Raw genomic sequence first — 14,196 nt, forward strand, 5'->3', positions numbered from 1 at the left:
GATTTTTTGTATGCCTAACAATAATTGTATGGAATTTCCTCTAGTGTCTTAAAAACTTAAAAACAGTGTCTTAAAAACATCTCTCGTTACGTTTATAATTTCCTTTATGATGGATTATTTATAATTGGATTTTTCCTTATTACAGAAGTCATACTTTTTTATTTTAGAATACTTGAAAGATGTTATAGTTATTTTTAAAAATTTTTATAAATTTATGGGACACAAGTCTAATTTTGTTACATGGATATATTGTATAGTGGTGAAGTCAGGATTTTCAGTGTGATCTTTTGCTCTTTAATAAACACAGAATAAAATGTAAAATAATTTATAAACCCACTACCCAGAGAAAACCAGTTAGTATTTTAATATGTATTTGGTAAATAGAAAGCCTGATCCCATATATGCTTTCCAGGTGAAGGTATCAGGTGGGATTTTGTTTTGCTTGTGTTTTGCAGTTGGTGTATTAAGGCCACCAGTGCCTAGAATAAAGAAGGCATGGATATACTGTCAACATAAAAATATTAAAACTAACATTGGAAAGGAAGTTGTTGACAATGTTGGTGCTGAATTTATGTCCCACATTCTAGGAGACATTATTGCATAAAAGTAAATTTATCCTTAATCAGAATGTAAAAAGGATCCTCTAATTTCAAAATGAGGTTCATTAGGATCTTGAATGGGAGGAAAAACATTTGGGTACAACCATTTCAGCCTAAAATTGCAGCAAAAAAATACTGAAAGAGATGCAACAGGCTCTAGGCTTTGACTTACATTATTTTATGATGTGAGAATGGAAGATTAACATTTTTAAAGCCAGAAGGAGAATGTATGTGTGCAACCATGCTGATATTGATTCATATTTTAAAATTTAGTTTTAAATGTAACCAATAATATAATTCCCACAGAAGCCTGACTTTTTAGGCCTTCATGTGTTGCTTGTTTATTCTGTCCTTAGCACCTGGACTGAATTGGTCCCAAATGGAGTGTTAATTTTCATTGAAGTGTTTATAAAATGAAGCCCCTTTCTCTATTTTTTTCTGTTCATTTTGTTTTGTTTTGTTTTGTTTTCTTCCAAGATACACGCCTGAACTTTCCTGTCTGGCTCTTGAGTTGTTGCCAACCTGACAGCCAACTGGCAGAGGAAACTGATGAGGTGCAGTGTTCATTAGCAATTTACATTTCCCAACATGCAAAATGCTTTAGAGTTTTAATTTTTGAAGCTTTTTTAAAGCCAAATTATACTGTAAAATGACTGAACTCTTTATTTCCTTATTTGTGTTGTGGTAGTTAAGAAAAACAATTAAATCTGTACTGTTCTTCTCACATAGTGATGTACAATTTGGGGGTTCTTTTCCATACAAATCACCACCTTGCAAAGAATTCAATCTTTGGCCAAGAAAGTTTTCTTCATAGTTAAAATGTGATTGGATACATGCTAACTGGGAATGCACAGCCCTTCTGTGAAATCATAGAAACAGTGCACCACATAAACAATAACACTGTAGTTATAGTTCATAGTATTTTGGTCATCTCTTCCATGGATAACAAGTGAAGCACATATTTTCATATATTTTAAAAATGTAGGATGCTTTAAATTTTGTTCCCAGAAACATATTTCAAGGCACCAATTTATTCTGTAAATGTATCGTTATTATTTTTTTAAACTTTAATCTCTTGCTTACCATTCCCCTTCACCCCTCCTCCCCTCCTAACCTTACAGCTCTCCAAGAGAAATCAGAAAACATGCACATACTATATCTTATAACTGGTCACCTTGGGAGGCCGCACATTATATTGTTGATTATTTCAAGTTGTTCTCCTCGGAAACGCAGAAGCCCAGACAAAATGACATCATTTGAGATGAGTACAAGCCTTTAATTTTAGAAATGAACATTTAGTGGCTTTTGACTTTGAGGTGATTATAGCATTTCAGAGCAGCAGCCCTTCCAGATATTGGAATGGAAGTGTTGAAGCTGTTATACATCAGGTCAGCTATATACAGAATTTAGAACAGAACAAAAGCCATCAGGATATATTTATTGGAATTTTTTGATGGCGTATGTGCACGTAAAAATCAAAATATCAAATTCTTAATTACTTCCTTAGTATTTACTTTTTTTCTTGAGCCAATTTATGTCAAAATTTATTTTAATGTCAGATTCAACAAATGAAAACAATTCTGGGAACATGCATATATTAGATTTTTTATTGGCTTTTTTTTTTTTAGGACATGGCCCTTGTTCTGAAATTTGATGGTGAAAAAAATCAGTATTTTGCTTAAAATAACAGAATAGCAAAAATGCACATGATTGGGCTAAAAAAAAATCCAAAAAACTGGGTTATTACTCTCCAGAGTAGAGAGGAGCTAGAAATGGTTACCAAATAGTGTGCTACACCCACCATGTCCTCTCTGTCTGGACCAAAGTGACACACCCCTCCACATTGGACTTTTCAGAGCAGCAGAAGGTCATTTTTCCATGGCCAGTTTCTTAGTCTGGAGGCCATTTTTTTCTTTCATTCCCTCTGTCCCAGACACAGGCCTTGCAGTTCCTTAAATATATTATGCTTCCTGAGATACTAAGTGCTTGCAAGAGTAGTTCTCTGCAACTGATTCCCCAGCCCAGCCCAGCTAACCGTTTCCGAGCTCAGCTCAGACAACTCCTGAGATCAGCCTTCTCTGACCCTCCAGACCAGCTCAATGCCTCACAACCCCATTGTGTGTCGTAAAGTGAACAAAGTTTATTACCTATTTGTGTGTTATTTTGATTAGTGTCTGCCTTCCCTCCAGGATCATAAACCCTGTGAGTTTTGCTCAACATTGTATCTCAAGCACCAGTTGTGCTGGGGGTTGCGGGGGGGGGTGCATACATAGAAGACTCTTAATAAATATTTATTGCATGAATAAAGGAATAAGAAAGAAGCTGATTGCGTTTCAGAGTTTCCTCTGATGCTGTGCAACAGGGCAAATATGTTGCAAGTTTACCAGATGAACTTAGCTTTGGAGAATAGAAAGTTTGGTTGACGAAGGAATTGGAACATCAAAGGAAACCATGAGTTTTGGATGAGAGTTTTTAAATCCCATTGTTTGAAATATAGTGAAGAAAATATTTCATGAAATGAAAACAAATCACATCAGCTGTTAGTGGAAATGTTGCTTTGTGTTTTAATATTTTTACATGACCAGATTTTTAAATTCTGAAGTTTTGGGTTAAATTAGCTGTTTCTTTCTCTACTTCTTCAGGTTTTTTTCTTCTTTATTGCTTTTCTCTTCTTTCCTTTTGTCCCCACATCTTGTTTACCTGGTCAGGTACTGAGCACTCCATTCAGCCAACACATGGAATGCACAATTTTTTTTTTAAACCCATCTTTTAATCCTCTGGTTCTCTGAAGGTTTTTTTTCCAACCTGATTATAATAGGAATGAAACAGGCCAAATAACTTTTTGGGAGGAACTCAGGGAGAAAGAGGAGAGCTCTCTGCCGAGACGGTGGTTCTCGGGAATCCTGCTTTCCCTGCAGGTGTGGCTCACCCACACAACTTGTACTCTGTAGTTAAGTGGGCAAATTATTTGTCCCACGTGTGAGGGACCTGCAAGGTACCAGTTTTAAGAAGGAAGGTAAATTCCATGTGTACACCATCATTTAAAAACCGGTGTGAGGATGGGCGTGGTGGCTCACACTTGTAATCCCAGCACTTTGGAAGGCTGAGGCGGGCAGATCACTTAAAGCCAGAAGTTGGAGGCCAGCCTGGCCAACATGGCAAAACCCTGTCTCTACTAAAAATACAAAAATTAGCTGGGCATGGTGGCACACGCCTGTAATCCCAGCCACTCAGGAAGCTGAGGCAGGAGAATTACTTGAACCCGGGACGCGGAGTTTGCAGTGAGCCGAGATCACGCCACTGCACTTCCAGCCTGGGTGACAGAGCAAGACTATGTCTCAAAACAAACAAAAAACAATGTGATGTAACTTAACACAATCTGCCATTTTAAAGTGGCAAAAGTGTCTGTTCTTTCATCTTCTTTCTCTCCTCTCCTTTCAACCGATTATTATGGAAGAACAACTGTGCATCTAAGGTGGTACTGGCAAAAGGTCAATAGTAGAGTAGGCAAGGTGTGTGTTGCCATGGAGCTTACTTTTAAGGGGAAAGTGTCTCTCATTAATGCCACAGATATCCCTTAGTTTTAGCGAAGCTTCATATTAGTTTTAGCTCAGCTTCAACTCTCTGGTTTTCCCTTGAACTCCCTCAGCATGGTCCGCTTCCCTTTGTCCTTCATGGGAGAAGTGCCTGTTGGTAGTATCCAGCTGCAGCCTCTTTGCAAATGTTCCTTGACAAATCTGTCCTCAGCCAGCTTCTGTAGTCCTTTCTGGATGCTATCCCATACTCTTCCTGACCTGGATGGAACCATCACTCCTGAAACATTTTCTAAAACAACTTCTATTTACCCCATATCTGCCCCCTCCCTTTAGTGATCAGGCCCTAAACCCTGCCAGTCAGACATGAAATTGGCAGTTCTAAGTTACAGCATCCTATTGGGTAGTCTTTCATCATAACGGAGAAACTAAGAATATATAATGTTTAATATGAAGTGGCAGGAGTGTGTTTGCTCCTAGCCCCAGGTATCTGTTTCCCTGCGTATATATAACCTGGGCCCTGCCATCAGGCATGTGTGCCCATTGACAGAAACATGAGCGTGTGTCCCATCTTCTGAGGTTAGCTACTCAACAGCAGGAAGCTGACTGGCTTGTCTGAGCACTTGCTGCTTTTTTTCCTACATACAGGAGAATATCTGATAAATTTTTGTTGACTGTGGTAAACGGGAAAATTTCAAAATGCTAGTAAAAGAGAATAAGAATGAAAAAGGCTTTAGATCAAGATAAATAAAATGTTACTCTTATAATATTATAATCAAAATGATCTCATCTGACGTGTTATAATATGCTGGAAGAAGAAGATCCCTTCTGTATTCTCTCCTCAGGATTTAAATAATTTTAGACCATCTCTATCATAAGTTATTTTCCCCAACTGTACTATATTTTAATACCATTTCCTATGCCTAAAATACATTCCCTGTTCCCCATTCTTATCTATAAAACTCCCACTCATTCTTTAAGATGGAACTCATATGTCACTGCCTTTCTTATTCCTTCCCTAATCATCCTAGCTCAAAATGACCCCTGTGCCTCAGTATTGATTTGTGAGGATCCTAGGGACTTATATTTGTATTGCCACACAGGGTTGAAATTTATCCACATGTGTTCCTTCTCCCTGGGTGATCTTGGGCAAATCACTTAATCTCTCTTTACCTCCGTTACTCCATGTCTAAAATGGGGATATAATAGTACCTATCTCATGGGATTGCAGAATATATTTATTATTGTTGTTAGTTCTCTCTTCTATTAATTAAGTTTCTTGAGAGCAGTGACTGTGTTTTCCACCTTTGCATTTCTAGCTCCCATCTGAAAATGGTGGTGCTGAATGAAGGAATGAACAAAGAGTTTTGACATTTTTATGATGCTCTTCACTTTTCTCTTCTGATTTGGTTTAAACTCAATGGAGGCTAGATTTATAGCTGATCCTTTGGGGTCTAGACCTGGTTCTAGGATGTTAGCTAATGAGGGAAGTATTTGATAATGACCAATATTTTCTAGAAAAATCTTCTTTCTTTATAAAACTTTGCTTACACTATCATGGACTTTCTTCTCTAATCTTGATAAGCCAAATGTCATAATAATATATCATCTTCTTGACAGTGAGTCTAGTTATTCTTCCCCCAAACCACTTTGTTCATCTAGAATTGAGTCTCCTATTTTTCTTTCACACCTACATATTTGGAACTGATTTTCTTTAATAATAACTTCACAAGAGAAGGACACTTAACCTATGCATAGTTAAGATGAACTTACTTTCTTATGCTTCTTTTCTCAGAAGAAAATTTTATAGTTTGACCCTCAGCTTTCTCTGGCCCAACCATGTGAAGTTTGGTTATCAGACACTATTAATTTGCCTATATAAGAGGAAGATTTGGTGTCTGTTTGTCAAATACTTCGTCCTGTGTTCCTAGCATGCCAAACAACACTGATAGGAATTAATATTTATTTTACACCAAAAATGACCAGATATAGCACCAAACCACCCTGTGGGATGTCCTAGCTCACTGGTCTCATAGTCTAAAGCAGGAAAGCAATATATTGGACCCTCTAATAGGACAAAGCCCTGCCCCCCAAATATTCTATTTCTATAGACTCATCACTAGAGTACACAAAGCCTTTGGACTCTTGCTTCCCGGTATGGGACTGTTGTTACCACGGAGGTACCTATGAAAATCCATTTTAATTCTCCTCTAGATGGAGTGGTTTCCAAGCACCGTTCTGCAAGCCAGAATCCCCTGAGATGGTTGTTAAAAATACAGCTTACAGGTCCTACCCTAGACCTACTGAATCAGAAAGCTGAGGAGGCCTGTCTGAAGATCTGTGTGGAACTGGAGCAGTGTGTTCTGTCTGGAGCTCCCCTGATCAAGCATGAGGAATGGCTTTCCTTTGAGACATCATCTCACTTGAGCTACCCAGGACCTTGCCCTTTCTTCTGGAGCAATTAAGGTCCTAGGTCAATGAATGGGGTGAGAGTTGTGTTCTTGGAGGGGATCAGTTGAGGTTTTGGGTTTTAGTAGCATTTTGGGCATCAACGAGCATCACCTCTTATAGGCACACAACTGGCAACTTGCTAGCGATGTTTGTCAGTGCCCCCCCACCACCCCCATCTCATGTTAGCAGCAAGGTAACCCTTAGGGCACTGGTTTGGCTGCTCCCTCAGCTGTCTCTGGCGCTGGACAGTCCCCACTGTGGATTTCCATGGTCTCACAGTCACCTATTCATGCATTCCCTCTCTCTTCCCATTTCCTTAGCCAAACCGGAAACATTTAAAAACCTTGCCTGGGAGTGAGAAAGCTCTATATGTACACAGCCGAATCTTTTTGCCGTTTGCTTAGACTAATGTTGTTTAAACTTAATGTTCAAGTGTTTGCAAATCTTGCTTTCTGTTTCTGCAGAAAATAATTCGTGTCTAGCTATCAGGCTAGGATAGGGTGGAAATGGGGGGACAGAAACATACCTTGCAATAGAAGAAATGAAAATGAAAACTGTAAATATCCAGCATTCTATTCTTCATTGAAAATGTGAATCTGTAATGAAAATTTTGTCTGGAGAGAGTGGGTCAGCAAAGTAGTCCTTCAATAGCCATTTAATAGGAGCAGTAAGGGAGTATTGGACAGGAATTGTATGTATATTCCAAATAATCTCACAGTTCAGAAATAAGCCCTAATTTTTTTGTATGAATAAGCCATAAGTTTATTTTGTTAAAAATATAAAATAATATAAAATTAAAAATAAAAAACATGAAAAATAAAAATAAGTTTACCATAATAATATTAAACATGAAAACATTTAGAATAAGTACAGCTGCCATTTACTGAGTGCCTATAAAATGCCTTGTGTACTTTCCCTCATTATACCTCATAGCAATCCTGTGAAGTAGGTGTTACTACCCAGCTTACAAACGAGGAAGACTGGGCTTAGAGAGGTGAACTGACTTATGTGACATCACAAAACTATTAGGTGAAAAAATTACAATTCAAATGTAGGCCCATCTGGAGTCAAAGTCCGAGTTCTTTATGTCTGCGTGTATTGCCTACTAATTCTGGATGGAGAGGCTCCGACATTCCCTCCCCACCTATTTATTCTGCTTATTTCTCTTTGTTTATTGTGACACAGCTATGCCATTTAGTGGCTGTAGTTCTTGGCAGGACAGGGTTTATGCTGAGGCTCTTCCTTCCCTTTCATGGTGAGTGAGCTGGGGCTTGTCAGCATGTCAGGGTTCAGAGGTCAGAGTTCAGGATTTTTTTTTTTTTAGACAGAGTCTCGCTCTGTCACCCAGGCTGAAGTGCAGTGGCACGATCTCAGCTCACTGCAACCTTCGCCTCCTGAGTTCAAGCAATTCTCCTTTCTCAGCCTCCTGAGTAACTGGGATTATATGTGCCCACCACCATGCCCAGCTAACTTTTGTATTTTTAGTGGAGATGGGGTTTCTCCTTGTTGGCCAGGCTGGTCTCAAACTGCTGACCTCAGGTGATCCACCTGCCTCAGCCTCCCGAAGTGCTGGGATTACAGGCATGAGCCACCGCGCCGCCCAGACTAGGGTTCAGAATGTTTTTTGCTTGGCATCAAAGTGAGTGAGTCTTGGGAAGTTTATTCCTTAGGTGATTCCATCAGGTCAGAATTGGGTTCAAATGGATAATGTGATGTGATGATGGCAGCTGAAATTAAAAGCAAGAACTCACTTTGGGGGAAAAAAAAAACAAGAAAAAAAGAGTGACCTTGGTAGCTGCTTATATTAGCATTCTTGATTAATGTCTGCTTTAAAAAAATCACACGGGTAATGCAGCTATAATCATTGTACCAGTCATAACCAATTAGTTATGTTTATGTAATATGAAACAATATGCAGGCAGGGCTGCCTGGAATCCCACTTTCTTCCACAAAGGGAGTCAAGATCACATGGATTGCCGCTTCTGTCTGTGCCTTGCCTTTGCAGGACACTATTCTGATTGCGACCAGGTCTGTTATGTAAGCACCGCATTCAGTCTGCTCTGCCAGTGATTCACAAAGTTACTTCTTTTGTGGACGTGGAAGGGACCTGAAAGAACTGTCCATAACGGCATGTTCCCAATTCAATAAGCCTCTATCCTTCTACGCCTCAGAAAAGAAACTGGATGGCAGACCCATAACCAGCAAGCCCTAGCTGTTCTGGAGCCCTGTTTTGTTTGGCCTACTCAGTGTTTGTGATAACTTTCGTTTGGAGCCCAAACTTGAACAATAGAGACTTCACATGAATAGCTGGATTTTGTTTGTGTGTTTCTTTTTGAAAAATGCAAGGAATGGTAGGAATTGGTTGGAGTTGAATCATGGTTGCCCCTTAGAAGGGGCCTGTGCTCCCAGCCCACCCCAGAATCAATCCCTTTCATTCTGTATTACGTGTGGGCCCTTAGGTGCAGTGGAGTTTATGGCCTCTGCTTTCCCTTCACTGTCGTTTTCCCTCCACCACCTTGTTGGTGGAATGAAAGATTATAATGAGCGACAGTTCTGATCAAATTGGAAATAGTTCACTTATCATTGTGTCAATTTTTTGTAAACAGGAACTCAAGATCCACACAGTTATAAATGTCCTTAGAGGCCCAGAAATGTATCAAGTACCGGATATGGCACGTAGTAGCCGCTTGGCAAGCGTCTATTGAGTGAATCTACGAATAGAACTCTTGAGTGTGTGGGGACTCAGGGTCATTTGTTTGGCTGGAAGAAGAGACCTTACAGGGCAGTTTGGGAATATTAATGACACTCTTTAAGTACACAAAGAGTTTGGATGACAGCTAGCAATTTTTTTTCATTTCCATAAAATACAGGATTTTATTTTTATTTTGTGATGGGATACCTTGGCCACGTTATACCAACACCCTTCTGGGGGACATTAAACTTTGGTGACCTTATAAAATTTCAATAAATTTTATTTTTCTCATCCAAGCAAAATGTCCTCTTGGGTTCAGTTGGGTGTGACGCCTGACAGTCTCTCTAACCTGATACTGTCTATTTCTCCCAGTGTGGGCTGTGAAACAGGGACCTCTGTGTCTTTGTGCCCCAGAGACATTTGGTGTTAACCATGAATGCTTATACTGTTAATAACATTTAGGTCCTGTCCTACAAGGAAAAATACAAGTTATTAATGCTTCTATCACAGTGATTCAGGACTAGGGCTTCACAGATTGACAGGGTTTGAATCTTTGTTCTACTATTTGTTCATCATGTGGCCCTGAGCAAGTTATATCTCATTGCTGTGCCTTAATTTTCTCATCTGCAAAATGAGTATCCCAGTAGTAAGATCATAGCATAGTTAGAACAACGCCTTAAACATAACCTCCAGTAAATGACAGCTGCCACTCTGGTGGTAGTAATGATAGCAGAAGTGATATCTGTCTTAAATTATAAAAATGTGCCACTAAGAACTTTTTTTAATTTAGTTTTTTGTCTCTTTTCCCCCAGCTTTATTGAAGTATAATTGACAAATAAAACTGTGTATATTTAAGGTATAGTTTTCATCAAATGCATTTATTACTTTGAGAATTGCACAGCCCTTTTGTCACTAGACTGTAAAAATATTGGATACGTTTTCACCCATTAGTGTATGATTGAGTTGGATTTGGTGAAACAAGAACCCTTCAGGTATGCATAGAAGGGGCCCCTTGCTTTCCTGGTTATGACAGGCAGAGGAGGCCTGTTTGAGGGAAGGTAATTATCTTCCTGCAGTAATTACTTTTCTATAAAAATCCAACACTCTCTCACCCCTGATTACTGAAGGAAAACAAAGCTCTGGTTTCTGTGTGAGCTCCTTGTAGTGAGAGGCCAGCATTGGAATGTGGTGTGATGTCACTGCTGATTGGCCCCAGGGTTCTGGGTTTCATCTGTGTTGTTGGAATACCTCAATTTATCTGTTTTCTACAGGGGATTACAGCACTCTTCAGGGGTTTGGAAAGTTCTGAAATGAAAACATACTTCAGGGGTAACACATGCCTATACCAAACACTGGCAGTCCTCACAGGGCTAACAGTATATGCTAACCTTATGGAGACTTTATTTTTTTCTTAACCATCAAACCACAGGAGTTTTAAGCTGGCTTTATTACCATCTCTTCCTCTGACCCACTCCCTTACTTACTTTGGGCAGAAACTTTATTTTATTTTTATTTATTTATTTTTTGAAACAGTCTCGTTCTGTCGCCCAGGCTGGAGTGCAGTGGTGCAATCTCAGCTCACTGCAGCCACTGCCTCCTGGGTTCAAACGATTCTTGTGCCTCAGCCTCCCGAGTAGCTGGGACCATAGGCACCCACCACCACACCTGGATTTTTTTTTTTTTTTTTTTTTGAGATGGAGTCTTGCTCTGTTGCCCAAGCTGGAGTGCAATGGTGCAATCTCCGCTCACTGCAACCTCTGCCTCCCGGGTTCAAGTGATTCTCCTGCCTCAGCCTCCTGAGTAGCTGGGATTACAGGCATGCACCATCATGCCTAGCTAATTTTTGTATTTTTAGTAGAGACAGGGTTTCACTATGTTGGCCGGGCTGGTCTCGAACTCCTGACTTGAAGTGATTTACCCACCTCGGCTTCCCAAAGTGCTGGGATTACAGGCATGAGCCACCGTGCCCAGACAGAAACTTGATTTTAGTAGCAAGATTACAAATGTTTATGTTGGGCCTCTTCTTTCCAGTTACTTAAAAATGCATTTCAAGTCTCTACCAAGTAACAGTGAATTCTATCAGAGTTGTTTCCCAAAGTGGCTTTTGTTCCCCCATGTGATATGGATACCACTGAAACAAAAGCCTTTTATTTTATTTTTTTTTTAAGTAGATGCCTTGTAGATTATAAGAGGGAATAGATATAGTGTGGCAGTTAAAAGGCAGAAGCAGGGAGGGAAGTCTTCTAGAGTCAGAATCGAATGTATCCCTGCTAATTATGCCTGTGACCTTGGCAAGTTCTTACTTCTCAGTTTTGTCCTTTGTAAATCAGAAGTCATTTGTGTCCCGCCCTCTAGGTGGTGGGTGGGATCACTGCTCAGCCCACCCTTAGTAAGCACTCAGCCACTAATATGTTACCTTTATTACTGCTTTACTGTTATTGTACCTTGCTGTAAACTGAACCTGGAAGAAAATTCTACTTATTGCAATTATGAGATGTCATGTTTTCAAAGGATTTTCAAAATACTTTTTTTCTGATACAAATATTTGATTTATCTCTCTTTGTGATTGAATCTCATTTCAAATTTTATTGACCACCACAACCTCTTTATTTAATCAATAACTACTCAAAGATGGAGAAATGCAGTCACCAATATGACTTATGTCACTTAATTTTAACTACCAGGAGACCATGAACTGCTTGAGCTGGTCATTTCATCAGTTGTCCCTTATTTACTGAGCACCTACTATGTGCCAGGCAGGAATGAGTTCTGGGAAAACAATGGCAAATAAGAAAAAATCCCCTGCCCTCAAAGAGCCTGTGGTTTAATGGCAACATTACTTCTTACTCGTGTTTGTGTCCATCTCACATTGCATAGTACCTGGCATACAGTACTGATGCTCAATCAATGTGGGGTTGTTTTGGGTGAATTGAGTGCAGCTTAACTGAAATGGAAGTCCAGTGCTATTTCTGGAAATTTTCTTTAAAAAAATAAGATTTTTCCATGAAAAGACCCCCTTGTCTTTATGTTTTATTTGTTAACAATCCCAATCCATCTGATTGGATGGAAAAATGAATCTAGCTGATTACTGTTTTCTTGCTTTTTAAAGAAGCCCTTTGCTGTGACTCTATTTATATAAAATTGCATGTGGTGTTTTGGTATATCAAGACATGTTTAAAAGAAGGTTTTTCCAAAATATAAACCAAGGTTGGGACTTGCTCTTGAACTTTACTGTACTTTACAGCATGATGAGTTCCTTCTCTAGTGTGCACAAAACTCCTGGTCTGCCCACAAACCAGCAGCCTTCCCTTCTACACCTCCAGATAAAGAAGAAAGACAGTGGGTGATGGGATGGGAAGGAGGTGGCGAGAGGAAGACATATTAGGTGCTTGGCTTTGTATGGAACACTGTATGTGTTTTTTGTTTTTTTAAATCACCTCTTACCTTTGAGGTAGATAGTGTTGATCACCTGTACAGATAAGGAACCTAAGGCTCAGAGGTTAAGAAACTTTCTCAAGAACACTCAGTAGAGAGGTAGCAGAGTTAGGATTTGAGCCCAGGTTTGCCAACCCCAAGCTGCTGTATATGGGAACAAGAATGCACCTCTTCTCTATCTAATAGATATTCTTGGCTAAGTCTTGCAAGGGTGAAAATTGTCTTAGTCCAAGCTGCTCTGGGCCAGGTAAGACAGATCACAGGAAGTGGTAGGTTAAAATGTGGCCCCTCTTGTGCTACTCCTGTGTTCAGCTCTCCTGTGGTGGGGCACAGCAGCTTGATAGGAGTCAGCGTGGTCTGGAATTCCCTCAAGTTTCCATGGTTTCAGTTCCAGTACACAGAGTGCTACTCTCCCCCTGTAGAAAATGAGAAACACTCCTCTTCTGAGTCTATTTCTCAGGATCTGTTAGATAAGATGCAGAAGTTTTGTCTAGGTCTAGTTAGAAATCTTGCATCTTTGGTTTTCTTTGTTCATCAGCTTCTTCAACTTTCATTGCATATGGAATTCCAGGATATCTGTGACAAGGTAATGGTACTTAGAGGCTCTGTGGTTGCTTTAAGACCTCTTGGCATCCAAAGGATATGTTAACATCCATCTGCCTTCTACCATCTCCCTCAAAACCCCAAATTACTGTGCTAGCTCTGTTATTTGTTGAGAAGTATGTGACTCAGGGTTCTTTTCATTGTCAGATATGAAAGAAAATCCAACTGAATTAATCATATTTATTGGTTCACAAAACCCAACTATCCAAGGCCATCCAGCTTCAGGTATAATTGGATTCAGAAGCTGGAACAGTGTTATCAGGACTCCATCTTTCTTTACCTCTGCAAGTGCTCTTCTGTGTAGTATATCCTGTTATGTCTTATGTAATTGTTAGCTGTTCACCAAATATTTCCAGCTTTCTTCCTTTTGGGTAGGATTCTGCTTCTCTGTCCCCTGAAGTTAGGTTTGGCAATGTGATTTACTTTTACCAATAAAGTGTGGACATAAGAGGCATGTGGCACTTCTGGGCAGAAAGCTTTTAACAGCCAGTACATTATTTATTATGTCCCCCTCTTCCTACCATGGCAAACACTGAAGCATGTATCAAGATGGGGTGGGCCTTCATCAGCTTAGATGCATGAGTGATACCAACGAGCAGAGCTTCCCTGCTTGTCACTATGGACATTTAATGTGAGAGAGAATTTTTGTTTTACTAACTGACTGAGGTTTTAACATTTTATTATAACATAATCCTTTCTATCCTGACTAACATACATCCTCCATGTTAATATACAAATGAAAACAAAAGGAATTTCTATTCTGGTTGCTCAAAAAAGTGTCCTAGTATTAACTCTGAATAGCTATGATTAGTGATGTTCCCAATTTCTGAACGAATCCTGTGTTCTGATTGTCCAGGTCAAGGTCACATCTTTATCCTTGAGT

At 39.6% G+C, this 14,196-nt stretch overlaps 1 protein-coding gene and 1 long non-coding RNA gene across 3 annotated transcripts in view; both read left to right on the forward strand.

Moving 5' to 3' along the window:
- Nucleotides 1-14,196, forward strand: part of SCFD2 (sec1 family domain containing 2) — a 511,769-nt gene that overhangs the window by 245,935 nt on the left and 251,638 nt on the right. The window contains exon 6 of one of the 2 annotated variants that reach the window (XM_063705303.1): nucleotides 1,077-3,046. The exons of the other annotated variant lie outside the window; for it this stretch is intronic. Within the exon in view, the coding sequence (XP_063561373.1) occupies nucleotides 1,077-1,252 (176 nt within the window). The 3' untranslated portion in view covers nucleotides 1,253-3,046. Of the gene's footprint in view, nucleotides 1-1,076; nucleotides 3,047-14,196 lie in introns of those variants that run through there. 2 annotated transcript variants of the gene reach the window in all.
- The window catches only part of LOC129533311 (uncharacterized), a 64,089-nt gene continuing 57,953 nt past the window's right edge, over nucleotides 8,061-14,196 (forward strand). Inside the window, exon 1 of the long non-coding RNA XR_010133388.1 lies at nucleotides 8,061-13,296. This is a non-coding gene — a long non-coding RNA (uncharacterized lncRNA). The remainder of the gene's footprint in view (nucleotides 13,297-14,196) is intronic.

This window comes from Gorilla gorilla, chromosome 3, assembly GCF_029281585.2.
Source record: "Gorilla gorilla gorilla isolate KB3781 chromosome 3, NHGRI_mGorGor1-v2.1_pri, whole genome shotgun sequence".
Lineage (NCBI taxonomy): Eukaryota > Metazoa > Chordata > Mammalia > Primates > Hominidae > Gorilla > Gorilla gorilla.